The sequence below is a fragment of the Tupaia chinensis genome, unplaced genomic scaffold (genome assembly GCF_000334495.1).
Source record: "Tupaia chinensis unplaced genomic scaffold, TupChi_1.0 Scaffold000359_1, whole genome shotgun sequence".
In the NCBI taxonomy this organism is placed as follows: Eukaryota; Metazoa; Chordata; class Mammalia; order Scandentia; family Tupaiidae; genus Tupaia; species Tupaia belangeri.
In genome coordinates, this window is record NW_006159855.1 from 2,814,214 (window position 1) to 2,841,000 (window position 26,787).

Genomic DNA, 26,787 nt, shown 5'->3' on the forward strand with positions numbered 1-26,787 from the left:
CTCCCCCTTCGCCGACTGGCTGTGGGGCAGGGTCTCCTGCCTCTGCCCTTCTGTGGGACACCCAGGAAGGTGCCGAGGTCCAAGCATGTGCCCCGTTCCCCTGGCTCAGGTTCTCATGTGACGCTGTGTCTCACTGAAGACACCACATAGTTGAGGCACTGGATTCCCCCATGGCCAACTGCGGTTCAAGTCCCAGACCTGGTGGCTTCCTCTCTCCCTCTCTCCCTCCCTCCCTCTCTCTCTCTCTCTCTCTCTTTCTTGCATGTGTGCCATATAGCAAATTGAGAGAATGATAATACTAAAAAATAAAGTAATTCTTAAAAATAAAAACAAACAAAAAAGATTACACGTACAGGCCCAGCTAGGCCGCTCGGTGATAACACGCTGCTCGGGCCGTGCAGAGTCCATACGGGAGATGTGCTTTTGGTTCCGCAGTTGGTCTGTGTGTGCTGGCCTCTCCCGTCACCCTGGCTGGCTGGGAAGGGGGCGGGTGTGGGGAGACCATGGCGCCTCTGCCCCTTGCCCCGGCTCCTCCACATTTCTGAATCATGCCCATCACTCTTCATGTGTACTTGCCTTTGCTTCTGGCTAGTCGTCCGGTTTGGAGGACATAGACCTTACCTCGTGTTCATCTTCATGTCCCTGGTGCCTGGCGCAGGGCCTGATGCCCAGTCGGTTCCCAGGAAAGGCTCGCTGAGGGGGTCACGGGGAAGAGTGAAGGGACAAGTGGGACTGTCCCAGCCCAGTCTTCTCAGGCAGCCGCATGCACGTCAGTCGTCATGGTGCTCAGAGAAAGGAGAGACTTGGACCCCTGTGACTGAGGGCGGTCCCATTTGAAGGGGTGAGCATTTGGGGAGGGTCCAGCGCCATGTCACAGACAGAAGAGCCAATGTCAAGGCTGTCCCTGAGACAGGGCCAAGCAGCCGTGCTTACCCAGAGAGAGAGATGAAAGGCAGGTGCCTGCCTGTCCTTGGGCACCAGGAAGTCCTCCCCCCAAGGTGCTGACTGGTTTGGAGCAGGAGAGATGCGCTGAGAGCAGCCCTGGTGCCTGGCAGACCCTGGGTTGTGCAAGGCGTGTTCAGGTGTCTGGCGAAGCAGACCCATGTTTATGACAGTGTCACATGCTAGGCCCAGTGCTGGTCACCTGGGGAAGAGAAAGGAAGGACTGTCCCTGTCCCCAGGTTGTCGGCAGTTGGCAAGGGAGACAGAACAGGAAGGGTGGTGTGGGGGGCATGAAGGGCGGGGATCCCAGAGGTTATGACCGCTGACCCTCCTCTCCTGAGAGCAGCCGAGCTGGCCAGGTGCAGGAGGCAGCGTGCAGGGGCACGTTTCCCAGGACGGAGTTTGTACTGGGCCTGAGGCTGGGGTCCCGCTGGCTGGAGAGAGGTGGTCCAGATCCCACAGGACTCTGGCTGCCGCTCTGAGGAGTTTGAATCCTACCCTAGAGGCAGTGGTGAGCTCAGGAGTGAGGCCTAGGGTAAGACGGCCACGCAGGAGTGCCTTGAAGCTGTGAGGAGAGGCGGTCATGGTGGCTGAGGAGGGCTAGGAAGAACCTCTGAAGCCAGGCCTCGGAAACACCTGGGGGTTGAGGAGGACACTATGGAGGCATTGAAAGGGGTGGGAGGACAAACAGGCAAGCACGGCCATCCAGGAAGAGAGGCCACTCGCACCAAGTTAGGTCAGGTCAGGATTGATTTGTGGCCTTCGGAGTTCTCAAGGTCGAGGTCATCAGTGACCTGGGCAAGTTCGCCGCCGGTGCCCGCAGAGAATCTAGTTTACGGAGGTCAGGACACACACAGCAGGTGGGCAGAGGGCGTCCGAGGGCCTGCCTGCAGATCCTGGCTGTGCGCAGGGACGAGTCCAGGTGAGAGGCAGAGAAGCCTCTCTGTGGGGTGGGCTGTGGGAACTGGGTCCCTGCTGCCCGGCTCACACCTGCAAGGCCGCGCTGATCTCGTCTGCAGGGCGGGGACTCGAGGCCCCGGCAGCACACGTGGTGCCCAGCAGGTGTGCAGAGACGGGACAGCAAGGACATCAGTCTGCCTTGTCAGTGACTGCTGTGGGGTCAGGGACGGGGCGAGGTCAGACGCCCCGTCTCAAGGCTGCCAGAGCAGCAGTGCCCACCACAGGAGGGAGTCAGAGGCAAAAAGACACCGTCCCGTGGACTGTACCCTGAACAGCATCCCTGTCCTATCCAGAGAAGAGAGTGTTGCTCCCCCAGGATGGTTTAGAGCGTACATCACAGAGATGAGATTTGGGAGTGAGGGGTAAGGTTGACCGGGGACCACAGGGACCAGAATTTTCCCAACCACATACTCGATTTTACAGGAAAGTCAGGACAGATTCTCCTGAGGTCCGTGCTGTCGGTCGCTGCTTTAAGTCTCAGGATTCTGATTATGCATCTAGAAACCGAAGCTCGTGCTCACAGGCACAGCCGGTGGGGCACTTGGGGAAATTTGGCCGCTTCCCTGTCCACGCGCCATGTGTGCGTCGCGGCACCTTCGTGTTCCGGTTCTCCATTTGGAGGTTTTAGAGACTCGAGTTAGGTGAGCTTTCCCCGTGTGCTGCTCACGTCTCTGTCCTGGTCTCTGATTTAGCTGTCTCCACAGATAATCAGTCAGGCAAACACAGAGACAGGAGGAAAGGCTCGCTGGACGTCAGAACTGCCAGCTCTCGGTCAACGGAAGGTGAGGAACGAGCAGGGCACATGGCCGTGTCAGCCCGACCACCCTCTCAGCATCACCCCTCGCACTGGCCGCCTCCATTCTCGCTCTCACTCGCCCTTTCATTTTTAAAGGAGGGAGAGACTTGGGGAGAGAGAGCAGTATTTTTGACAGGGTCTCTCCACATTGCAGCCCTCCTGCCCGTTCTCCCAGTGAGCTAGGATGAAAGGCGGGGCCAGCACACCCAGCCTCCACGTGGCCTCAGCCATCCCACAATGGCTGGGCCACCTCCAGGTTTCAAGAGGAGAGAGGACCCGCTGGGAGCCAAGTCTCGTTCATTCCTCCTCCTCCCAACTCCTGTCAGTGGGCTCCATTTGGAACCTTCCAGTGGATCAGGGGTAAAGATGCACTGTGTATTTCACTGCTGGTTTTCTAGACCCTGACGGCAGAGGCCGACATGCTGTGACCACGTGGTGCGTTTGGTAATTCTCGGATACATTCCGTTGTGGGTAGCAGTTTGCCAAGCAAGGTCACCTTCTGGGGTGTGAGTTCGATTTGGGGATTGTGAAAGACTCCTACTAAGCCAGCGTTATTTAACTTCTAATTGAAATTCAGGTTTTCAAAGATCACATAGATGCGTGGCCTGGATGACCTAGTTTTTAAAATATAATCAAAACTGAGGCCAGCAGGTGATGTGTGGTTGGGGCGCTGGACTCCCACATGGCCCAAGGATGAAAGGGGAGGGCTGTGGAGTCCAAAATCCCAAAAGGAGGGCAATGTCGAGGAGAAGGGATTGTGATTTGAGCATTCTTGCTGCGGAGTGCTTTTTCCTCTCCCTCTTGCCTCTGGGAACAAAACAAAACAAAACAAAAAGATTATAATACCTTGTTAACTAGAGTCACCAAATTGTCTAATAGATCTCTATTGTTTGATTTTTATAAGCATGTGTCATTCTCATTTTTTTAAAATTTATTTTAAAGAGTTACTTTTTAATTTATTACTATTTTTAAATTTGCTGTAGGGCACATGCACTCACCAGAGAGAGAAAAGGAGAAAGAATGCAAGCCGCCAGGTCTGGGACTCGAACCCTGGTTGGCCATGTGGGAGTCCGGCACCTTAACCACTACACCACCTGCTGGCCCCACTCTCATTATACTTTCAATGTGTACAAGTCCTTTTATGACAGTGATGAAATAGTGCTTTTTTATTTTTAGTTTAATAACTTCGTTGGGCAAAAGGGAAAGTTGGTGACGATATGGCTGGTCACCAAAATTAGACTTTTAAGTTTTGTTGGGGACCAGTAGATGGCATAATGGTTGCGTCACTGGACTCGCATGTAGTCGACTGCAGTTTGAGTCTTGGACCTAGTGGCTGAAAACACACAAACTCACACTGGGCACGTGTGCATATGTGCCCAAGATCCCAAGAGGAGAATGGAGGAGAAGGAATTGTGGTGTGGCCATCCCTCCTGGGGAAGGATTTCTCACTTTCTGTCTCTGTCTCTCCGGTGAGCACACATACCCTATTGCAAAATCTCTCTCTTCCAAAAAAAAAAAAAAAAAAAAAAAAAAGGTTCTGTGGGTCCCCTAATTTGAGACTCCCTGAGCTGAGTAACCTGGATGTTGCCTCTCCTTGGGCCTCCGTTTCCTCATTAGTAAAATGGGGCTGAGTCATCAACCCGTGGCATAGTCTGTAGTCTCTGAAGGCTCCCAGCAGCAGGGCATTCATGGAGATATGGAGCCTCTACGGGAACGCTCTCCTCCTACCCATCCACTTTCCTTCCCCTCCCTGAGAGGAACCATATTTTGTCTGGAGCAACAAAATATTCACGGACTTTAGAACCTAAGAGTTGCTGCCTGCCTCTGTTAAGGTATTGACCCCATCCGTCTGTCAGTGTATGACAGTGGAAAGCATTGGAGGGTACCTTGAAACTTGTCACCAGAAGCTCGTGTATTGCAGTTCTTGGTGAGTGGAGTGTGGTGCTGCTGTACAGGAAACAAAGAGCCTGTGTGCTGTGGTCTTCCAGAACAGCGTCGCTGCCAGGGAGCAGCAAGCCTATTGTTATAACACAGAAAGAGGCAAACTGTTTGGTCCTGACTCGCTAGATTGTTCCCTGTTTTCTCTCTGGCTGGTGACAGTGAAAGTCGTGCACGTGGAGGCACATGTCCACCCTAGTGCCTAGAACCGAAAGAGTGGTTATGCCAGAACCCAGGCTTGTTGAGAGTGGGTGGGAGGCCCGGCAGCCGTGCAGTTCCAGCCCTGCATGTACCTTACGTAGCTGCACACTGAGGCCTGGGGAGGAGGGAGGTCGGGCCCCCGAGGCTATGAGGACAGGTGCCTGAGCCCGGGCACAGCCTGACCTCTGCATCACTCTGTCCACAGTCAGCTGCCAGAGACGACACTCCTCCATGGCCCGGATACATTCCATGACGATCGAGGCGCCCATCACCAAGGTGAGGCAGCCTGTGCCTGGGTTCCCGAGTGCACAAGCCCCTCGTGGCCCTGGGGGGTTGTCGGCAGTAAGAATACTCAGGTCCGTGCAGCTTCCTCTGAAGAGGGAGGAAGCATGGCGTGAACCTGAATGAGCTGAGCACCGGTGCCAGCCTGACCCTGGCCGCTCTCCCATGGCTGTAAGGGCTGCAAAGCTCCAGTCTTCCCTTTCCTTAACGTAGGTCATCAACATCATCAACGCTGCCCAGGAGAGCAGCCCCATGCCCGTGACACAGGCCTTAGACCGGGTGCTGGAAATCCTCAGAACCACCGAGCTATACTCGCCACAGTTCGGGGCCAAGGACGACGACCCCCATGCCAATGACCTCGTCGGGGGCTTGGTGTCTGTAAGTGTATCTGTCCAGGCTTCCAGCTGCGACTTGCCTGTCCTCGTTGCTGTCTCGGGGTGTGGCGCAGCAAGCAGGGCCTCGTGTGCAGGGCTTAGCTGAGGCCTAAACGCCGCCTTTGCCTAGGTTCAGCGTCTGCTGGTCAAGCTGCGTCCATCCGCTGCCAACCTCCTAAGGGGCACTTTGTTCTGGGTGGTCTGCCAAGCCCATTCCCCAGTGCGCTTAGGGGTTTTGCAAAAAATTAGACTTTAGTTGACTTAGATTTTGAAGATGAAGGCAGAAAAAAAGAAAAACTTATTAACTGTTCTCTAACAAACCGCAGAACAGATCTTTTCCCCTGCCATGTGTGTTTAAAGGGGCTGGGGGCTGGGGGCAGTCCTGTAGCACAGCAGTGTAGTGCCATGTATGGGGCCAGACCCCAGGTAGCCGGCCATGGCCCGAGTCTGTTAAGTTAAACGATTTTGGCCTAAAACAACCACTGTACTCCCACACCTGGGTTCCTGTGAATAAGCCCAGAATCGTACATGTGAGGCTGTTTTTCTGAGCTGGTTGCTAAAATCACACACAATCTATTTAGTTGGCCTTGTGCCAATGAAATAGCTGGCTGATTGACTACCTCTTTGTAGTTACATTGACTAGATTTTTTCTTTCCTAATTACTTATTTAATTCCATTTGTTGTTGTTAATTTGACCAGATAGTGACAGGGAGAGAAAGGGAAAGCGAGAAAGCAAGCTGCCAGGTCCAGGACTCAAACTGCAGTCAGCCACGTGGGAATCCAACACTTTTTAACCACCACACTACCTGCTAGCTCAGACATCCTGCTTTTTAAATCGTGTTAATAGAGACAGACAAATGTAACCAAGTTTCTCTCCCTCACCTTCTCACTCCTGTCTCTGGTACGGCACTTGTACCTGATCTGCTCGCTTCAGTGCCAAGTCGATCACAGGCCTGGCCTGAGTTGTCCGAAATTCGGGGACAACTGCCTGATTTAATTGGTGTTAAGATTTGCTCTATGAAAATTCTATCAAATTTGCCTGGTTTCTTTTTCTTTTAACAAATCCTAATCCTGGCAGATTGAAAAACATAATGAGTGTGAGTGTGCACACACCCCAATTCCTGACAAAAGGAGGAAAGGGGGTACAGCATAACTGTATACCCCACTGGGAGGTTCTCTCTCTCACACACGCATACACAGTGCATGTACACACACACACACACACACACACACACACACACACACACACACACACACACACACACACACACACACACACACACACACACACACACACACACACACACATGTGCATGTACCCTCTGGTGACTAAAAACAAAGGTGGAGGGCCAGGACGAGGTCTCATCTCCAAAGTATCCCATAGACTCAGATGACTTCACAGGTCAGAAAGATTTGGGGGTATCTTACTAAGGGAATCTGGGGCCTCCTTAAGGCGCAGCCTGGAGCCTCCTCCAGCCCGTCTAGTACCAAGCCCTTCCATGGGAACAGCAGCCTGTGGAAGGCAGCACCGCCGTGGCTGGCTGCCAGCTTCTGTCTTGGTCATGAATAAAATTGAGTTCTGGTTCCTGCTTTCCGGTCACCTGATTTTGTAACAGTAAGGCTTAGGAGCAGTAACCTGGAAGGTAGGTTGGTTCCCAGCAGTGACAACACCCGGCTGTGGTCGTGGCTATATTGCCCACCTTAGCTTGCAGCCTGAAGGTGAGGGGTCAAAGTGGGATGGGATGGGTGGGCTGGTGGCCAATAGGGGAGTGGGGAAGAGAGGCTATAGAGGGCGGGTCTGGGCCTGGTGCTGTGGGAAGAGGTTGGAGCTTGGAGGAGCTGGGGTTCCAAGGGAAGCCTGGCGTCCTGGGAATGTTCAGGAGAATGACAAGAGAATGGTGGGGAAGGAGTTGCCCCTGAGAAGTCATCTTGTCCCTGAGTAGGGAAACTCTGGGGTTCAGGGCTGCCCCCAAGCCTTCCTCCCTGCCGGTGACCTGTCCAAGTTCAGCTTCCAGCGGGGCCAGACCACTCCTCCCAGCACCAGGCCGCTGCGCCCCCATAGTGACTGAGCTCAGTGAGGACCGCATGGACCATTGGGCGGTCCTGCCCCATGCTGTCAGCTGTGTACCCAAGGTTTTCACGGAAGAGAGGATACTCACGACTTTTATTTTTGTTCACTTGATTTTTGTCAGGATGGCTTGCGAAGACTGTCTGGGAATGAGTATGTCCTTTCAACAAAAAGTAAGATTTTTATTTTTAATTTTTTGGTTCATAATATCTATAATACTGCAGTTGAGCTTAAGTGATAAAGAGAGTTTCAGATAAAAGTTTTCAAATACTTTTCTCACCTGCTACAAGCTTCTGGGTATGTCATAAAGCCTCGGCCACACGGCCGCCAGCCCCCAGTGCAGTCCTGTCCACCCTGAGAAATTTAGTGCTGTGCCCCTGCTCACTTCATTCTCCGCGTCACGTCGCTCTGCAGCCCTTCACCAGGTTTCAGGCAATATAGTCACTCCCATCTCTCTCCACGATGTGCCTTCGCGGATCGCTCGGGCCATGGACAACGAGGGACACTGGGACTTCAATATTTTTGAACTGGAGGCTGCCACTCACAATAGGTAAGTTTGTGGGGTGCTTGGCTGGACTGGGAGGAGTTGAAGCTGCACTGGGGCTGGTGCCTGCTCGGGGAGAGGGGCTGAGGACAGAGGGCCAGGGCAGGATGATGAGGGCAGCTTTCTGGACGACATGAAACTGAGTGAGTGACTTGATGTCGACAAACAACCGAGGGCGTTTTCCTGTGAAATAATCTTATCCTGCGTAGGTGATAATATGTTGAGATTGCAGTGAAGAGCCCCACTCAGAGCCTAGAAACCAAAATTTATCAGAAGCACATGCACACTTGCTAAGAACTGCCCCCAGGTCTTGGTTACTGGATTGAGACAGGCCTGAGGACAGCCAAAACCCCGTGTGGTCTTCCTCTTCTTGACGTGATCACAGCGAGTAGGACAGGAGATTTGAGCTTTCTAGGAGAACTGTTAACGAAAAGAGGGGTTGGCTTGGCAGATGGAGAAGCCAAGACCAGCCAGGGCTGCCCTTCAGGGTGTCCCAGCAGAAATGTAGCCGGTGGGCCATGGGTGATTCACTGGGGCTCATCCCACTGGGGTGAGCTGTGCCCAAGGTAGGCCCCACTGTGCTCATGCCTACCGGGAGATAACCTGGTGCTCTCCATTCTGTGTCCCCTGGCATGGCCTAGGCGAGCACAGAAAGGTGCTCCTTCTGACAGATGAGTCTTGGAGCACCTGGTTTCCACACGCAGGACATCACATCCGTGTGGGCCAGGCCAAGGCAGTCCCGTGTAAGTCCTGTAATCGCCCCTGGATCCTGCCTCAGCAGAGCTGAATTTCATGAACTTGCGAGCCAAGGGCCAGACGCTGAATCATAGTGGTGCCTCAGGAAGGGCCTCGCATGGTGGCCATGGGTCACATCCTTGGAGGAGACCCCTTGTACTATATCATCCACCTCAATGGTTGAAGTGAATACAGGACCCGTGGAGGTGCCTGGCTCACACGTGGCCCTCAGAAAATGTTAGGCTCTTCTAGACAGGACACCTGGCCGATGACAAGTCGAGATTAAAGGCGAGATGAGGTTCAAGGTGGCACGAGATGAAAACAAGGTTAAAAGGATGATTTTGAAAAGCACACGAATGTAAGTCCGACTCTAAATCAGGAGGGGCAGGGAGAGCAAACCTCATCCCTGCAAAAGAGGGCTGAGGCGAGAAGTGAGGGGGGCAGGCAGCTGTCACCTGCACATTTTGGGTCCCCGAAAGCCAGTAGGACTAGGTCAGTTCCCGCGAGGAAGTCTGGCAGTCACGCCGTGCTGCCCTGCACACGGTCAAGTCTGGCTTGGATTTGCTTGTGACACCTGAACCCACGCGGAACTCAAAACACTTGGCCTGTTAATGGCCTTGTTTTTATATTGTGGATGTTTTTCTCTATAGGCCTTTGATATATCTTGGCCTCAAAATGTTTGCTCGCTTTGGGATCTGCGAATTTTTAAACTGCTCCGAGTCAACGCTAAGATCGTGGCTACAAATCATCGAAGCCAATTACCATTCTTCTAACCCCTACCACAACTCCACACATTCCGCCGACGTGCTGCACGCCACCGCCTACTTCCTCTGCAAGGAGAGGGTGAAGGTGAGCTGCTGTTGGCTCTCCAGTCAGCCGGGCAGGAGCAGTGGGGAAGAGTCAAGGGCCGCTCCTTCCACCAGGGGGTGGGCCTGTCAGCTCAGGAGGAGCCCATCACGGGGCATATTAACTCATGTCGTGATCCCAGCCCGTCCCCAGGGATGGCAGGCAGGATTGGCCTCCAGGGAGAGCACTCTCCATGGCGCCCGCTCACAGTGCAGTCCTCCTCTTTCTCTGCCCTCCTGGGATCTGGGCAGCACATATGCATGCCCTAGTGTTTTTCAGGCTGCCAGGTATGGGATTTGAACTGCACAGTTGCCACATGGGATTCTGTTCCCTTAACCAGCAGGCTATGGGGCCAACCCTAAAAACATTTACTGAAATAAAATTCACATGCCATACAGTTTACCCACTGAAAGTTACAACTGGGGACCAGCAGCTGGTCTAGTGGTTACATCACTGGACTCCCATGTAGTCAACCACTGTTCAAGTCCCAGACCCAGTGGCTTAAAACTCACGCCGGGCACATGTGCATGCATGCGCAAAAAATCCCGAGAGGAGTATGGAGAAGGGATTGCAGTGTGGCCATCCCTCCTGGGGGCAGGGTGATTTCTTGCTTTCTCTCTCTCTGGTAAGTATACGTACCTTATAGCAAATAAATCTCACACACAAAAAAGAAAAGTTAAAACTGGACTAGCAGGTGGCGTGGTTAAGGCACTGGATTCCCACATAGTGGCCCACAGTTCACGTCCTGGGCCAATGGGTGGGTGTGTGCATGCCTAAATTCCAAGAGGAGCCTATAAAAGAGATTGTGGCATGGCCATCACTGCTGGGAGCAGGGGATAGATGGGGTGGGGGTGGTCTCTCACTTTACCCCTCTCGGGCAAATGCATGTGCCCTGTTGCAAAAACCTAAAAAAGAAAAGTAAGTTGAAACGTGGGCTAACCCGTGTAGTTAGATGGCTGGATTCCACATAGCTGACTGGTTTGAGTCCCAGACCAGGCAACTTGAGAAACAGGCTGATGTGTACATGTGCACACTCAAGATCCCACCGTGATGGAGAAAGGGAAGGGATTGCAGCATGACCGTGCCTCACAGGGGTGCATTCTTGCTTTCCCTCTCTCATCCATTGAGTGCATGCACCCTCTGACCAAAAAAAAAGAAGTTAAAATGATTGCATTTTAATTTAAATCAGTTTAATTGTACAAGACTGATTTATTAGGTGTGTAGGCCTTTTTAAGTGATTATGGAATATTTTCAAAAATTATCTTTACTGGGGACCAGCAGTTAGCGTAATAGCTATGTCGCTGAACTTGCATGTAGCTGACCGTGGTTCAAGTCCTGGACCCGGTGGCTTAAACTCATGCCAGGTGCGTGTGTGTGCATGCCCAAGATCCCGAGAGGAGAATGGAGGAGAAGGGATTGCGGCGTGGGAGGTGATTTCTTGCTTTCTATCTCTCTGTCTTTCTGGGAAGCACACGTACCCTATAGCAAAAAACCTCTCTGAAAAAAAAAAAAAAGATCTTTACTAAGTACACAGTGAATGTATTGATAAGCCTCAAACATAGATTATATCCTAATTACAACACAGCACACGAAGGTGGTCAGGAAAGTCACGACATATTTTTCAATGTTTTTCTTTGAAAAATGCATCATGACTTTCCCAATGACCCAACAGAATAACTAATGGTAAATTTAAAATGCCAGCAATGACAAATGAAATATTTTGAGTAGTTTTTGATCAGAAAAAAGTAAAATTGAGGGCCAGCCCTGTAGCATAGCAGTTGAGCCCTGTGCACAGGCAGCCAGATCCCACATGGCCAGCTGTCATTCAAATCCCAGCCCCAGGGACTTGAAGACACTCTGGACACGTGTGAGTGCGTGTCCTCAAATCCAGACAGGCTGGAGAAATGGGGAAAAGGGGCCACTGTGTAACCAGGCCCCACTGGAGAGGCCAGTTTCTGTCTTTCTGGCCAGCAGATGTCCTCTAGCGATTAAAAAAAGAAAAAGTAAAACTGAGAATGACATGTTGTTTAGAAAACAAAATAAGAGAGACCAGCAAATAGCGTAGTGGTTAACATCGCTGGACTCCTACATGGCCAACCGTGGTTCAAGTCCCAGACCTGGCAGCTTGAAACTGATACCAGGCACCTGTGCGCGCGTGCCCAAGATCCCAAGAGGAGAAGGGAGGAGAAGGGATTATGGCATGCCTATCCCCTCTTGGGGGTGATTTCTCGCTTTCTGTCTCTGTCTCTCTGGAGAGCACATGTGACCTATAGCAAAAATTGCTCTAAAAAAAAAAGAAGAAACTTATATAGCAAAGCCTGTATAATGAAACCAGTGATGTATTTATTTTTACTTTTTTTTTGTTTGAGAGAGAAATTTTTGCTACAGGATGTGTGCACTTGCCAGAAAGGCAGAAAGTGAGTAATCATCCCCCTGGGGGGATGGCCACACTGCAATCCCTTCTCCTCTCAAGATCTTGGCCACGTTCACATGCACGCATGCCTGGTGTGAGTTTTAAGCTGCCCGACCCGGGACTCGAACCGTGGTCAACTATGTGGGAATCCAGTGACTATAACCACTATACCATTTGCTGGTTCCACCAGTGATATATTTAAAAGTATATGTTTAATACATTTTTAGGGACCAGCAGTTAGCATAATGGCTATGTTGCTGGACTCCCATGTAGTCGACCACGGTTCGAGTCCCAGACCCTGTGGCTTAAACTCATGCCAGGCACGTGTGTGCGTGTGTGCCCAAGATCCCGAGAGGAGAATGGAGGAGAAGGGATTGCGGCGTGGCCAGCCCCCCTGAGGGGTGTGATTTCTCGCTTTCTATCTCTCTGTCTGTCTGGCAAGCGCACATGCCCTGTAGCAAAAACCTTTCCCGCGCCCCACCCAAAAATACACTTTTATTATGTAAAGAAGATAAAACAATAATCCAAAATGGTTCTTTGAAATCACCAAAATCAGTAATGTTCCAGCCAAACTAATTAAGAGAAACACCGAAATACACAGAATTTAAATGGAAAACGAGAGACGTGCATCTGCTAGTCCCAGTCATCGCATAGCTTTACCACACTCAGGGTGGTGTTTCAAATGCAATGTATATTTTTGAAATTCTCTTTTAATTTATACTACTATTTACGTTGGTCTCGATCTCTATCTCAGACCAAGGGCTTTTTTGGTAACGGGTCTAGAGAATGACTCCAGCCTGTGGAGGCTGCCCTAGATTTTGGTAAGTCCTTAGCATGTGTGAAACGCCAAGAACCTGACACACACAGTAGGACTGCTTCAGAGTAGAGACGGAGAAGCTGATTTGTTCACTGTGCTCCTCTCAGGAATCCGAGGTAGGATGACCCTAAAGTAGTAGCGGAGAAAGGAGAAAGAAGACCGTGCAGGCCTCACCCCTGCCTTCGATGCCATACCTGTTTTTAAAAGATCTCTTGTTTCCAGGAAACTTTAGACCCAGTGGACGAGGTTGCAGCCCTCATTGCAGCCACCATTCACGATGTGGACCACCCCGGGAGAACCAACTCCTTCCTGTGCAACTCCGGCAGCGAGCTGGCCATCCTGTACAACGACACGGCCGTGCTGGAGAGCCACCACGCCGCCCTGGCTTTCCAGCTGACCATGGGGGAGGACAAGTGCAACATCTTCAAAAACATGGAGAGGTGAGAGCGCCACGGGCCAGTGTGCCATTCGCTCTCGTTTTATGAAACCCACACCCTGTGCAGTGGTTTCTAAGCCCAGAGTCGTGTCCACCACAATACCTGGCATGATGCATGGACTCGGAACATATTTTCCCTCTTTATTTTTTTTGAGGGATTTTTGCTATAGGGCGTGTACACTCGCCAGAAAGACAGAAAGAGACAGACAGAATGCGAGAAATCACCCCCAGGTTGGATGGCCACGCCGCAGTCCCTTCTCCTTTCTCCTCTCGGGATGTTGGGCATGCACACACATGCACCAGGCCTGAGTTTAAGCTACCAGGTCCAGGACTCAAACCGTGGTCGACTGTGTGGGAGTCCAGCGACATAGCCATTACGCTAACTGCTGGTCCCCGCATTTTCCTACTTTAACTGATATTTTCATGAGGAATGTTTACTAACTTGAATATTTAAGATAAATTTTATATGGGATTTTTAAAAATATATATTATTTTTTTAATTTTCCATAGGGCACATGCACTCACCAGAGAGAAAGAAAGTGAGAAAGAAAGCCACCAGGTCTGGGACTCAAACAGCCGTCGGCCATGTGGGAGTCCAGCACCTTAACCACCACGCCATCAGCTGGCCCCGGATTCCTGACTTTACAAAACTTGCTTCTGCCATGTTCTAAGATTTCAGAAGTGGAGTTAAAATAGGTTTTACTAACATTTGCTGATAGACACACCAGGCATTTCTGTAAAGCTGCACACCTCTGCTGACTGGCTGCCTCCAGGGGAGGGACCGGGTGACTGCAGAAGAGGGGTGAAACAGACTGCGCGTCATTTTCTTCTGTGCCGTTTGCATTTTGAATGATGAGGATTGCCTCTTCAGAAATATGGTTTTTGAAATATGAAATAAGAGAAAGGCGACAGGGGGAGGTATTAAGTGCTCCCTGGGTGTCAGCCATCTGTCCTCGAAGCTTTCTGAGACTAGAGTTGGGTGTCCAGGTGCCCCATGTAGGGCAGCCCTTTGTAACCACATCCCGTTACTAGTCTTATTCACCCCTGCATGTTCTGTCCTGTTGGATTCCGTGAACCCGGGGCATCTTACTATCGAATGATGAAAAGACAAACCTCACAGCCGTAACTGCTTTTGCTTGTAACTTCTGTTCAGGTTCTCTCTGCCGGGGATCTGGGCACTAATCTGTAACGTGTGACTTGCGTTGGTGTCAGACTTGCAGCCACTGTGGATGTGGAGTCTGGATAACTGATTGTTTTCAGGAACACTTGTAGCCTCTTGTTTGTCATCTGAAACAGGAATGACTATCGGACGCTGCGCCAGGGGATTATTGACATGGTCCTTGCCACAGAAATGACAAAGCACTTCGAGCATGTCAACAAATTTGTCAACAGCATCAACAAGCCTTTAGCAGCACTGGAAAACGAGGTGAGGGAAGCTTATTGCAAGTAGCAGCAGTGTTTGGGGCCCTTACCACTCTGCGTTGTGCAGACAAACAGGTTAGGGTATCATGAACTGTGAAAGGGCTCCCTCGGGCCTTGCTGAATTTACTTTTCATTGGAGAAATGACCTAAAGTGCCACAACGTGGCAGGAAAAAAGTCAGGACATTCAAATAGATGCAAAAACTCTGAAAGGGAAGGTCCCGTTTCTGTTTTATTAATAGTGCGTGCACACATGCAAGAGAGAAACACCTTCCTTTCTGTGGTTAATGGGACCATGGCAGAGAGAGGGGCTTGGTACCAGCAGACCCATTTTGACTGCTTTGAATTCTAATTTTTTTTTTTTTTAGGAAACTGGTAAAGACCAGTAAGCCATAAATACTATGCTCAGGTCTCCAGAGAACCGGACACTAATCAAACGGATGCTGATTAAGTGTGCCGATGTGTCCAATCCTTGCCGTCCTCTCGAATACTGCATTGAGTGGGCTGCACGTATTTCAGAAGAATATTTTTCACAGGTAAGATACTGTCTCTAGAGAGAAACCATGAGACAGTCAGAGTTAAACTAGAAAACACAGTTCTAAGTGAAAGGATATTTCTTGTATTTTTACTGATAATGAGTTCTCTTGTTTTTCCTTCATTCTCGCAGGATATTTTCGCATCCAAGAGATTTAATCTTGGGATGACAGTTAGTTTCTAAAGGCACTTTAAAAGAGCTTTCTACCCTTCATATTCTCTCTGGGCTAGAAAAAAGTTTCTTGGCATGGTGAATGCACCACTCCCGCTGTGGCGCGGGAGAGAGAGAGAAGGAGAGAGGGTTGACTGAGGGGCTTGCTTTATGCTCAGGACTGTAGGTGTGTATAGGTCTGGCCGTGTGGGAGCCAGCCACAGGTCGCCCCGGTATGGTCATTTCTATAGGTGCAGGCGGAGCACTAGGCAATAGTCAACATCCATTCATTATAGAAACTCTAAACTCTTAGCAAACTGTAACTGAAAGGAACTGAAAGGGAATTACCTTTTTTTTTTTTTGTAAAGAAAGCATGTGCTCACCAGAGAGAAAATGAGAGATCATTCCCACGGGGATGGCCATCCCACAAGCCGTTCTCTTCCATTCTCCTCTCGGGATTTTGGGCACGCACACACATGCACCTGGCGTGAGCTCCAAGCCATTTCGTCTGGGACTGGTCGGCCACTTTGGAGTCCAGTGCCTTAACCACTACGCCACCTGCTGGTCCCAGTGGGATTATTTGGAAAGGGCATCTGTAAAAGCATTGAGCTCACATCATACTTAGTGGTGAGATACTGAGCATGCTCTCCTCAACCCTGGCAACGAGGCAAGGAGCAAGTGCGGACCACTTCTGCTCAGCCTGCGGTGCCTGTCACAGCAGGCAAGGTGGAAAGGCGATGATGGTAGTGACACGGTTTTTTAAGTGGAGGTCATAGACTCTAAGCTCAATATACTAAAGTCAGCTAAATTTTATACCTAGCAGCAAGTAGAAATTAAAATGAAACATAACTGCAATAAAATTGAAAAGCCAGAACTTTACAAGGAAACATTGCTGAGAAAGAACACCTGATTTAAGGAAGTTACCCACCACAGTCACATGTTGGAAAGCTCAGTGTGACCATTCAGTTCTCCAGTCGATGTGTCAGTGCAATCTCAATCAAAACCGATAAGAGTTGACAAAATGTGGACAATCTTGAATAAGCAAAGCACACTTGAAAAACAGAAGGTTTACATTATTTGGCTTCAAAATTAAAAGTTGGAAAGTGTATGGACAAGCAGGTAGCATAATGGCTATGTCACTGGACTCCCATGTAGTCAACTATGGTACAAGTCCTGGACCTGGTGGCTTAAACTCACTCCAGGTGCATGTGCGTGCCTGCCCAAGATCCCGGGAGGAGAATGGAGAAGGGATTGCAGCATGGCCATCCACCCTGGGGGGTGATTTCTTACCTCCTGTGTCTGTCTGTCATTCTGGCAAGTGCACACACCCTATAGTAAAAACCTCTCAAAAAAAAAATTGGACAGTATAGTACTGACGAAGATAACTCATCTGTGCAACGGACCACACTTATATATGGTCAGTGAGGGAAGTAAGTTCTTCTCATGAAAAAGTGGGAATCATTAGATACTCATTCACAACCGATCACAGACGTGTAGACAAAAGCAAAAAGAGAGCTTTATAGAGAACAACACGGCAGAACATTCTAAGTGACTTGAAAGTGAGCGCAGAATGTAACAACTATAAAAAAGAAAATGTGACAAATCAGACTTTCTAAAAATTCAGAAATTCTCATCCAGACCCAAGAAAATAAGGCAAGCCAGAACAGAAGAAAGTATTTACAAAACACACATGACAAGACTGTATGCTAAGTATATAAAGACAATACCTCGTGTTCAGCTGCACCGTACAGATCGCCCAGTTAAATATGGCCGCTACTTTAACCGATTATTCACACAAGATATTAGGAATGGACAGTAAGCACATAAACAATGGCCATTGGTATCGTTGAAATTCACATTAAAATCATAATGGAACACCAGTACCAGCGGAATGACTGAAAACACTACACCACATGCGGGTGCTGTGGAGGAACTAGAATCCACAAAGCAGTAATAGGTGTATAAAATGCTATAACCAAGTGGGAAGCACTGTGGAAGTTTTTCTTGCTTTCTTGTCATAAAATGCATATAACAACTGCTGCTGCCAGGGACAGTAAGGCTGCCAAGAGAAGCACGCTGGTGAAGGGACTGTCCTGGGGCCATGCAGCCGGATGCCTGTCTTAAAGTCACACCCTCTCCTCCTTTGCAGACAGATGAGGAAAAGCAGCAGGACTTACCTGTGGTGATGCCAGTTTTTGACAGAAACACCTGCAGCATCCCCAAGGCCCAGATCTCTTTCATTGACTACTTCATCACAGACATGTTCGATGCCTGGGACGGTAAGCTATCTCACAACATACTAGCCTTTAAATAACAGAAGTGCATGTAAGTAGCAAATAGCGCATTGACCCTGGAAGCCCTTTCAAGGCTTAGACTTCGTAGAGTGAAGAGAAGAAATGAAGCATCACTAAGGGCCCTGTCAAGACAAAGAGGTCAAGGCCAGTAGTTCGTCACATGACAAAAGCATGTTGAAGTTGACACACATGTCCAAATTGAAATACATTTCAGAATTGACATGTGTCCAAAATGACACATGTCAAAATTGACATGTGTCTGAAATGACACACGTGCCACAGACATGAGAGAAATGATACACATTTCAAAAATGACACGTGTCAAAATCGACATGTGTCCAAAATGACATACTTGTCACAGTTGACACATATGCCCAAAATGTGTTTCAAACTACATACGTGTCACATGTCGGAAATGGCATGTGTGTTGAAAAATGACGTGTCACATGTCAGAAATGACATACGTGCCACATGTCAGAAATGGCATGTCAGAAATGACGTGACACGTCAGAATTTACATGCGTGTTACATGTCAAAATGAGTCACATGTCAAAAATGACATGCGTGTCAAAATGGCATCTGTCACATGTAAAAAATGACGTGTCGCGTGTAAAAATGACGTGTCAGAAATGGCATGCATGTCGCATGTCAAAAATGACATGCGTGTTGCATGTCAGAAATGACGTGTCAGAAATGGCATGCATGTCGCATGTCAAAAATGACATGCGTGTTGCATGTCAGAAATGACGTGTCAGAAATGGCATGCATGTCGCATGTCAAAAATGACATGCGTGTTGCATGTCAGAAATGACGTGTCAGAAATGGCATGCATGTCGCATGTCAAAAATGACATGCGTGTTGCATGTCAGAAATGACGTGTCAGAAATGGCATGCATGTCGCATGTCAAAAATGACATGCGTGTTGCATGTCAGAAATGACGTGTCAGAAATGGCATGCATGTCGCATGTCAAAAATGACATGCGTGTTGCATGTCAGAAATGACGTGTCAGAAATGGCATGCATGTCGCATGTCAAAAATGACATGCGTGTTGCATGTCAGAAATGACGTGTCAGAAATGGCATGCATGTCGCATGTCAAAAATGACATGCGTGTTGCATGTCAGAAATGACGTGTCAGAAATGGCATGCATGTCGCATGTCAAAAATGACATGCGTGTTGCATGTCAGAAATGACGTGTCAGAAATGGCATGCATGTCGCATGTCAAAAATGACATGCGTGTTGCATGTCAGAAATGACGTGTCAGAAATGGCATGCATGTCGCATGTCAAAAATGACATGCGTGTTGCATGTCAGAAATGACGTGTCAGAAATGGCATGCATGTCGCATGTCAAAAATGACATGCGTGTTGCATGTCAGAAATGACGTGTCAGAAATGGCATGCATGTCGCATGTCAAAAATGACATGCGTGTTGCATGTCAGAAATGACGTGTCAGAAATGGCATGCATGTCGCATGTCAAAAATGACATGCGTGTTGCATGTCAGAAATGACGTGACACGTCAGAATTTACATGTGTGTTACATGTCAAAATGAGTCACATGTCAAAAATGACATGCGTGTCAAAATGGCATCTGTCACATGTAAAAAATGACGTGTCGCGTGTAAAAATGACGTGTCAGAAATGGCATGCATGTCGCATGTCAAAAATGACATGCGTGTTGCATGTCAGAAATGACGTGTCAGAAATGACATGTGTCGCATGTCAAAAATGACATGCGTGTCACATGTCAAAAACGACATACGTGTCAGAAATGACATACGTGTCGTATGTCAAAGATGACATATATGTCAGAAATGACATACGTCTTTTTCTTGCTTTCTTGTCATAAAATGCATATAACAACTGCTGCTGCCAGGGACAGTAAGGCTGCCAAGAGAAGCACGCTGGTGAAGGGACTGTCCTGGGGCCATGCAGCCGGATGCCTGTCTTAAAGTCACACCCTCTCCTCCTTTGCAGACAGATGAGGAAAAGCAGCAGGACTTACCTGTGGTGATGCCAGTTTTTGACAGAAACACCTGCAGCATCCCCAAGGCCCAGATCTCTTTCATTGACTACTTCATCACAGACATGTTCGATGCCTGGGACGGTAAGCTATCTCACAACATACTAGCCTTTAAATAACAGAAGTGCATGTAAGTAGCAAATAGCGCATTGACCCTGGAAGCCCTTTCAAGGCTTAGACTTCGTAGAGTGAAGAGAAGAAATGAAGCATCACTAAGGGCCCTGTCAAGACAAAGAGGTCAAGGCCAGTAGTTCGTCACATGACAAAAGCATGTTGAAGTTGACACACATGTCCAAATTGAAATACATTTCAGAATTGACATGTGTCCAAAATGACACATGTCAAAATTGACATGTGTCTGAAATGACACACGTGCCACAGACATGAGAGAAATGATACACATTTCAAAAATGACACGTGTCAAAATCGACATGTGTCCAAAATGACATACTTGTCACAGTTGACACATATGCCCAAAATGTGTTTCAAACTACATACGTGTCACATGTCGGAAATGGCATGTGTGTTGAAAAATGACGTGTCACATGTCAGAAATGACATACGTGCCACATGTCAGAAATGGCATGTCAGAAATGACGTGACACGTCAGAATTTACATGCGTGTTACATGTCAAAATGAGTCACATGTCAAAAATGACATGCGTGTCAAAATGGCATCTGTCACATGTAAAAAATGACGTGTCGCGTGTAAAAATGACGTGTCAGAAATGGCATGCATGTCGCATGTCAAAAATGACATGCGTGTTGCATGTCAGAAATGACGTGTCAGAAATGACATGTGTCGCATGTCAAAAATGACATGCGTGTCACATGTCAAAAACGACATACGTGTCAGAAATGACATACGTGTCGTATGTCAAAGATGACATATATGTCAGAAATGACATACGTCTTCTGACATGTGACACGTATGTCATTTCTGACACGTGTGTAATTTCTGACATGCGACACGTGTGTCATTTCTGACACATGTGTCATTTCTGACACGTGTGTCTTTGACATGCGACGAGCGTGTCATTTTGACACGCATGTCATTTCTGACATGCGACATGCATGTCGTTTCCGACACGCATGTCATTTCTGACATGTGACACGTCAATGGCATGTGACACATCATATTTGACATGTGACACGTATGTCATTTCTGACACGTGTGTCATTTCTGACACGTGTCATTTCTGACATGCGAAACGTTTGTCATTTCTGACATATGTCATTTTTGACATGCGACACGCATGTCATTTCTGACATGTGACACACGTGTCATTCTTGACACGCGACACGCATGTCATTTTTGACATGCATGTCCTTTTTGACATGCCACACGTATGTCATTTTTGACATGCAACACGCATGTCACCTTTGACATGTGACATGCATGTCATTCCTGACACATGTCGTTTCTGACATGTGACTTATGTCTTTTTTGACACGCATGTCACTTGACATGTGACGCGTATGTCAATTTCGACATGTGACACGCATGCCATTTCTGACATGTAATACACATGTCATTTTTGACATATATGTCGTTTTTGACATGTGACACATCATTTTTGGCGTGCATGTCTTTACACATTTGTCATTATGACATATGTTATTCATGACATGGGTGTCAGAAATGGCATGCGTGCCACTTACATGTCAGGAGTGACATGGGTGCCAGAAATGACATACGTGCCATTTACATGTCAGAAATGATACGCGTGTCAGTAATGACATACGTGTCAGTTATATGTCAGAAATGACATGTGTGTCAGAAAAGACGTGTGTCAAAAATGATGTCACTTACATGTCAGAAATTACATGCATGTCGGAAATGAGATACGTTTCAGAAATGGCATGCATGACACGTGTCAAAATTGACATGCGTGTCAGAAAGTACTTTTGTCCAAAATGACACACATGTCCAAAATGACATACATGTCAAGATTGACATGCATGTCCAAATGGCATACGTGTCACCGGCATGTAAGAAATTACACACATGTCAAAATTGACACACGTGTCTGAAATGATATGCATTTCAAAATGTTCTAGGCATGTTAGAAATGACAGATGTATCCAAGTTTACGTGTCAGAAACATGTGTCAAAATTGACATGTGTCCGAAAAGACACGTGTCGCAGGCATGTCAAAGACGACACACGTGTCCAATGTGACACATGTGTCACAGGCCTGTTAGAAATGACACGTGTCCAAAATGACGTGTCACAGGCATGTCAGAATTGACACATTGTTCAAATTGACACACGTGTCACAGGCATGTCAAAATTGACACACATGTCCAAATTAACTTTGTCCTGCAGTATTAAGACAGTGATTCTGTCTGTTGACCTGTTGATTTTGCATACTGACACTTTCCTGAATTGATCTATTCTTAGAGTGTTTGGGTGAAGTGTTTTGCTCTTTCTGGCTGGGACTTCTAGTACCATCCTGAACAGGAGGGGTAAACATGGACCTTTTGGGCTCAGGTCTTGGACAACTTTCAGCTTTTCCCCAGTAGGTATTCCCCACTAGGTATGATGTTAGCTTTGGGTTGTTCCGGATGGCCCTACTGTGCTGAAGTATGTTCCTTCTGTCCCTCATTTATTTCTGGGAGAATGGGGACTTTGGTAGACCCTAAGCCCCGTGGCTCACTGCTTCCATGTAGTACCTGAGAGGTGGGGTGTGGGGCACACAGAGGAGCTGGCCACTGTGCGAAGCTGAGGGAACACTGCCTCCTGTGGACTGGCTGCCCCTGCCCTGAGGTGCTAGTAAACGGTCACTAGAGCCTGAAACCTCCTTTTTCTGTAGCCTTTGTAGACCTACCTGATTTAATGCAGCATCTTGACAATAACTTCAAATACTGGAAAGGACTGGATGAAATGAAGCTGCGGAGCCTCCGACCACCTCCTGCAGAGTGTGGGACACCGCCCAGACCCTGATGCTTTGTCCCTCGGCCATTTGGAATTCCTGAGGGCAGAATTCCTCCGTCCTTTCAGCATTAGGCAGGTCTGCCCTCTGGGCTGCAGAGCCCGTGAAAGCACAAGGGGACACCATGACCCTCTGCAACCACCGTCCGATGCCATTGCCACAAAGTGAGACTTGGCCCTGCTGCAGGGGCTTTCAGAAAGGCACAGAACCACGGTTTGCGTCAGTTGTGTGGGAAAACACCAGGTCTGCAGTCCCCGCCAAGGGTGTTGAAGGCCCTCCTGTCAGTGACAGAGAAAGACTGTCTCACTGCAAACCGTTTCTCTCCATTATGGCCAGCACCGAAGAACAGCTCATGGCAATCGGACCTTCGGCAAACGTTTTCACATCCTAGAAGGTGCAATCACTCACTCGAACACTACTGAAAGTAACTTCTTTTAAAATTGAGTATCAAATGAAACGTAAATTTCGAGGTTGATTATCAATTATTGAAATGTTTTATTTATTTTATTACAAGTTCAATATTTTCTATGAATTTAAAACTACTTTAAAGCCAAAGCCAACTTTAGATGCCATGACTAAATTTACATGATTCATATTCATTAAATCTGCATTACTTGGTGTATAGAGTTATTTTCATAATGCAAATTTATAAAATGACACTTATATAGAAATAGCCACGTATGTTAAACTTGTTTCTGACTGAAGCTGATTGGAAAAGCTGTTGCTGAGCCTTCTCCTAGAGGATTACAGGGGAAGGCCTTCTTACTGTCTGGAGCCAGGCTGTGAACCAGCTCCCTGTCAAGGAGCTTTGCTGGTGACTCCCAAGGTATAAAACTCTTGATTTGCAAAGAATACTTAAGACTTCAAACTTTTTCCTAAAATTTTCTAATTGAATTTCCAGAAACCTGCCTTATTTTATACTGTTTCTATGAAATATTCCATATAAAAACTAAGAACCAAAGTGGAATATTTAACGAATTGACATTTTATAAACAACCTGTTTTCATCTGCAGTGGGAATCTTTATTCCAGAAATTTAAAAATGTTCCATATTTTTACATTTTGAATAAAAATATCATTTAAAAAAATGACACTTGACACTTCCAAGTATTTTGTTTTAAAACTGCATTTTTTCCAGATAAAAATGAAATTAAACTATTTGTTTTTAAGAAATCATGTGTCCTCTTTGGTGTTTTATCTTAGAATGCTCAATCTTATTTTTTAAAGAATTATTAGTACTGGGACCAGCAGATGGTGTAAAGGTTACATCTCTGGATTCCCACATAATTGACTGAAGTTAAGTGCCAGACCTGGCAGCTTAAAACTCATGCCAGGCGCACGTGTGTGTGTGTGTGTGTGTGTGTGTGTTCCCCAAAATCCTGGGAGGAGAATGGAGGAGAAGGGACTGCGACATGGCCATCCCCTGTGGGAGGGTGATTTTTCACTTTGTTTTTCTGTCTCTCTGGCAAGCGCACATGCCGTATAGCAAAAACAACTGAGGAAAAAAACAGTACCAAGGCACTAACCACATCAGTATTGATAAGAGGATGAGGAAATGAGAACTTTCGAAATCAATGGTAGAATGTAAGATTGGGGCAGCTACTTTGGAAAGCACTTTGGTAATCATGTGTTAGAATTCTTTAAGTCAGCTACTTAATTTCTAGTTCCTAGCAAAATTTCCAAATGTACATAGACATGCTCAAGAAAACTCTAGAATTCTGTTGTAGTATAAAGAGGGAAGCAATCTAAACATTCTTAGTAAAAGCATGAATAAAGAAATTATAAAGAATAAACAAGTTATATAAGCAGATTATAGCATTTTGTGGTAGGTTCTAAAATGATTTCTAATAAACTCTGCCCCTTGAATTAATAACTTAGGGCTGTACCTAGGGACTTGGTTCTAACCAAGGGGAAATGGCAAAATTAACGTCACTTCTAAGACTTAGCCACAAAGGAAGGCACATGAGCTTCCTAGGACTGCTGTAACAGTACCACACACCGGGTGGCTTCAAACATTTATTCTTACGGTTCCTCAAGCCAGGTGTCTGGCGTCAAGGAGTCAGCAGGGTTGGTCCTTCTGAAGGCTCTGTGCGAGAAACCACCCCATGCTTGTTCTCAGCTCTGTGTAGCTGCCGAGAGCCCTGCTCTTCCCTGGCTGGCAGCTCATGGCCTCGGCCTCTGCCTCCCTATGGCTTTACTCTCTGTGTCCTCTGGTATGGGGACTGGTGACTGAATTCAGGTCTCATCACACGGTCCTTAACCAAGTATCTCTGCAAAAGGCCCTGCTTCAAGGAGGCCACATTTTGAGGTTTTGTGGGTCACCCTCCATCTTGTTCTTGCTCTGCTGAAGCAAGCGGCCATCATTGTGGGCTGCTCTATGGAGAGGCCCTGCGGAGCCTGCAGCTCACATCCCACAAGGAGCTGAGTCCTGTCAGCCATGGGAGTCGGAAGCGGATCCGCCCCAGTCAGGCCTTCGCCGGGACCACTGCTCCCGTACGCACACGGGTACGGGCATTCCTCACCGTACGGCAGGTTCCATTGCAGACCTCAGCCATGCACATATCCCCGAGAAAGCAAGCCGCGTGCACCTTCTGGGTTCCCAGGACATACAAGAGGTATGTTACACTATGCTGTACTCAATTAAGTGTGCAATAGCTTTACCTTTAAAATAAAAAAAGTACGTACCTTAATTTCAAACACTTCAGTGCTTAAAAAAAGTTAATTATCTGAGCCCTCAGCCAGTTAACCCTTTCGCTGGTCAAGGGACTTACCTGTGTTGAGGGTTGCTGGCTGACCATGGTTGTTGAGGATGAGGGTGACTGTGGCAATTTCTTAATAAATATCATTTTTTAAAAAGAATGATTTATTTAATTTTATTTATTCATTCATTTTATTTTTTAATGAGACCAGGAAGACACAGAGAGAGAGAGTGTGAGAGAGGGAAAGTGAGAAAGCAAGCTACCAGGTCCGAGACTTGAACCGTGGCCGGCCATGTGGGAGTCCAGTGCCCTTATCCACCACGCCACCTGACGGCCCCAATATCATCATTATTTTAATTGGACTAGAGAGAGAGAAGGGTAAAGTGAGAAAGCAAGCCACCAGGTCTAGGACTTGAACCACAGTCAACCACGTGGAAGTCCAACCCCTTAACCACCATGTCCCCTCCCAGCCCCCAAATTGTGGCAGTGTTTTAAGAGGACAGTGCAGTTTGCTGCAATGACTGAAACCTCTTCCCAAGATTTCTCTGTAGCTCAGGGTGGATAGGATTTGCCTACCCACGTAGAGCTTCTTTCGAAAATGATAAAGTTCATCCTCTCAGGTCTTTATGCTATTTTTATCAACTACTTTCACGTGACGGTCTAATTCCTGAGTTGTCATTTCCACAGTGGTCACAACATCTTCACCAGAAGCAGCTATTGTCCCCACAGCAACTCAGCAATTCAGTCGTATCTCCAGGATCCACTTTTTTTTTTTTTTTTTTTTTTTTTTTGTGGTGTTTTTTTTGCTATGGGGCGCGTGCGCTCACCAGAAAGACAGAGAGAGAAAGAGAGAAATCACCCCCCCAGGGGGAATGACCACGCCGCAATCTCTTCTCTATTCTCCTCTCGGGATCTTGGGCACGCACCCACATGTGCCCAGTGTGCGTTTAAGCCACTGGGTCCAGGACTTGAACCGCGGTCGACTACATAGGAGTCCAGTGACATAGCCATTACGCTGACTGCTGGTCCTTCCAGGCTCCACTACTAATTCTATTTCTCTTGCTATTTTCCACATCTGCATTTATTTCTTCACTGAAATCTTAAACCCCTCAGTCGCCCATGAGAGCTGGAATTAGCTGCTTCCAAACTCCTGTTAACGACATTATGACCTCCTCCCAACGAATCAGTTTTTTCATTTTTTATTTTTATTTTATTTTATTTATTTATTGCTATAGGGGACGGCCACACTGCAATCCGTTTTCCTCTATGGGTTTGGGGCACGTGTGCCCAGTGTGTTTTTCAGGCCGCCAGGTCCAGGACTTGAACTGCAGAGTTGGCCATGTGGGATCTAGCACATTAACCACCATGCCACCC

The 26,787-nt window shown here is 47.7% G+C and overlaps 1 protein-coding gene across 1 annotated transcript in view; it reads left to right on the forward strand.

Moving 5' to 3' along the window:
• The window catches only part of PDE8A (phosphodiesterase 8A), a 131,826-nt gene extending 108,025 nt beyond the window's left edge, over positions 1–23,801 (forward strand). Inside the window, exons 12-22 of the mRNA XM_014589478.2 lie at positions 2,595–2,684; positions 5,043–5,113; positions 5,333–5,497; positions 7,686–7,734; positions 7,976–8,111; positions 9,491–9,689; positions 13,139–13,356; positions 14,649–14,778; positions 15,141–15,308; positions 17,607–17,736; positions 22,596–23,801. Coding sequence (XP_014444964.1) covers positions 2,595–2,684; positions 5,043–5,113; positions 5,333–5,497; positions 7,686–7,734; positions 7,976–8,111; positions 9,491–9,689; positions 13,139–13,356; positions 14,649–14,778; positions 15,141–15,161 — 1,079 coding nt within the window. The 3' untranslated portion in view covers positions 15,162–15,308; positions 17,607–17,736; positions 22,596–23,801. The remainder of the gene's footprint in view (positions 1–2,594; positions 2,685–5,042; positions 5,114–5,332; positions 5,498–7,685; positions 7,735–7,975; positions 8,112–9,490; positions 9,690–13,138; positions 13,357–14,648; positions 14,779–15,140; positions 15,309–17,606; positions 17,737–22,595) is intronic.
• Positions 23,802–26,787: the final 2,986 nt, after the last annotated feature.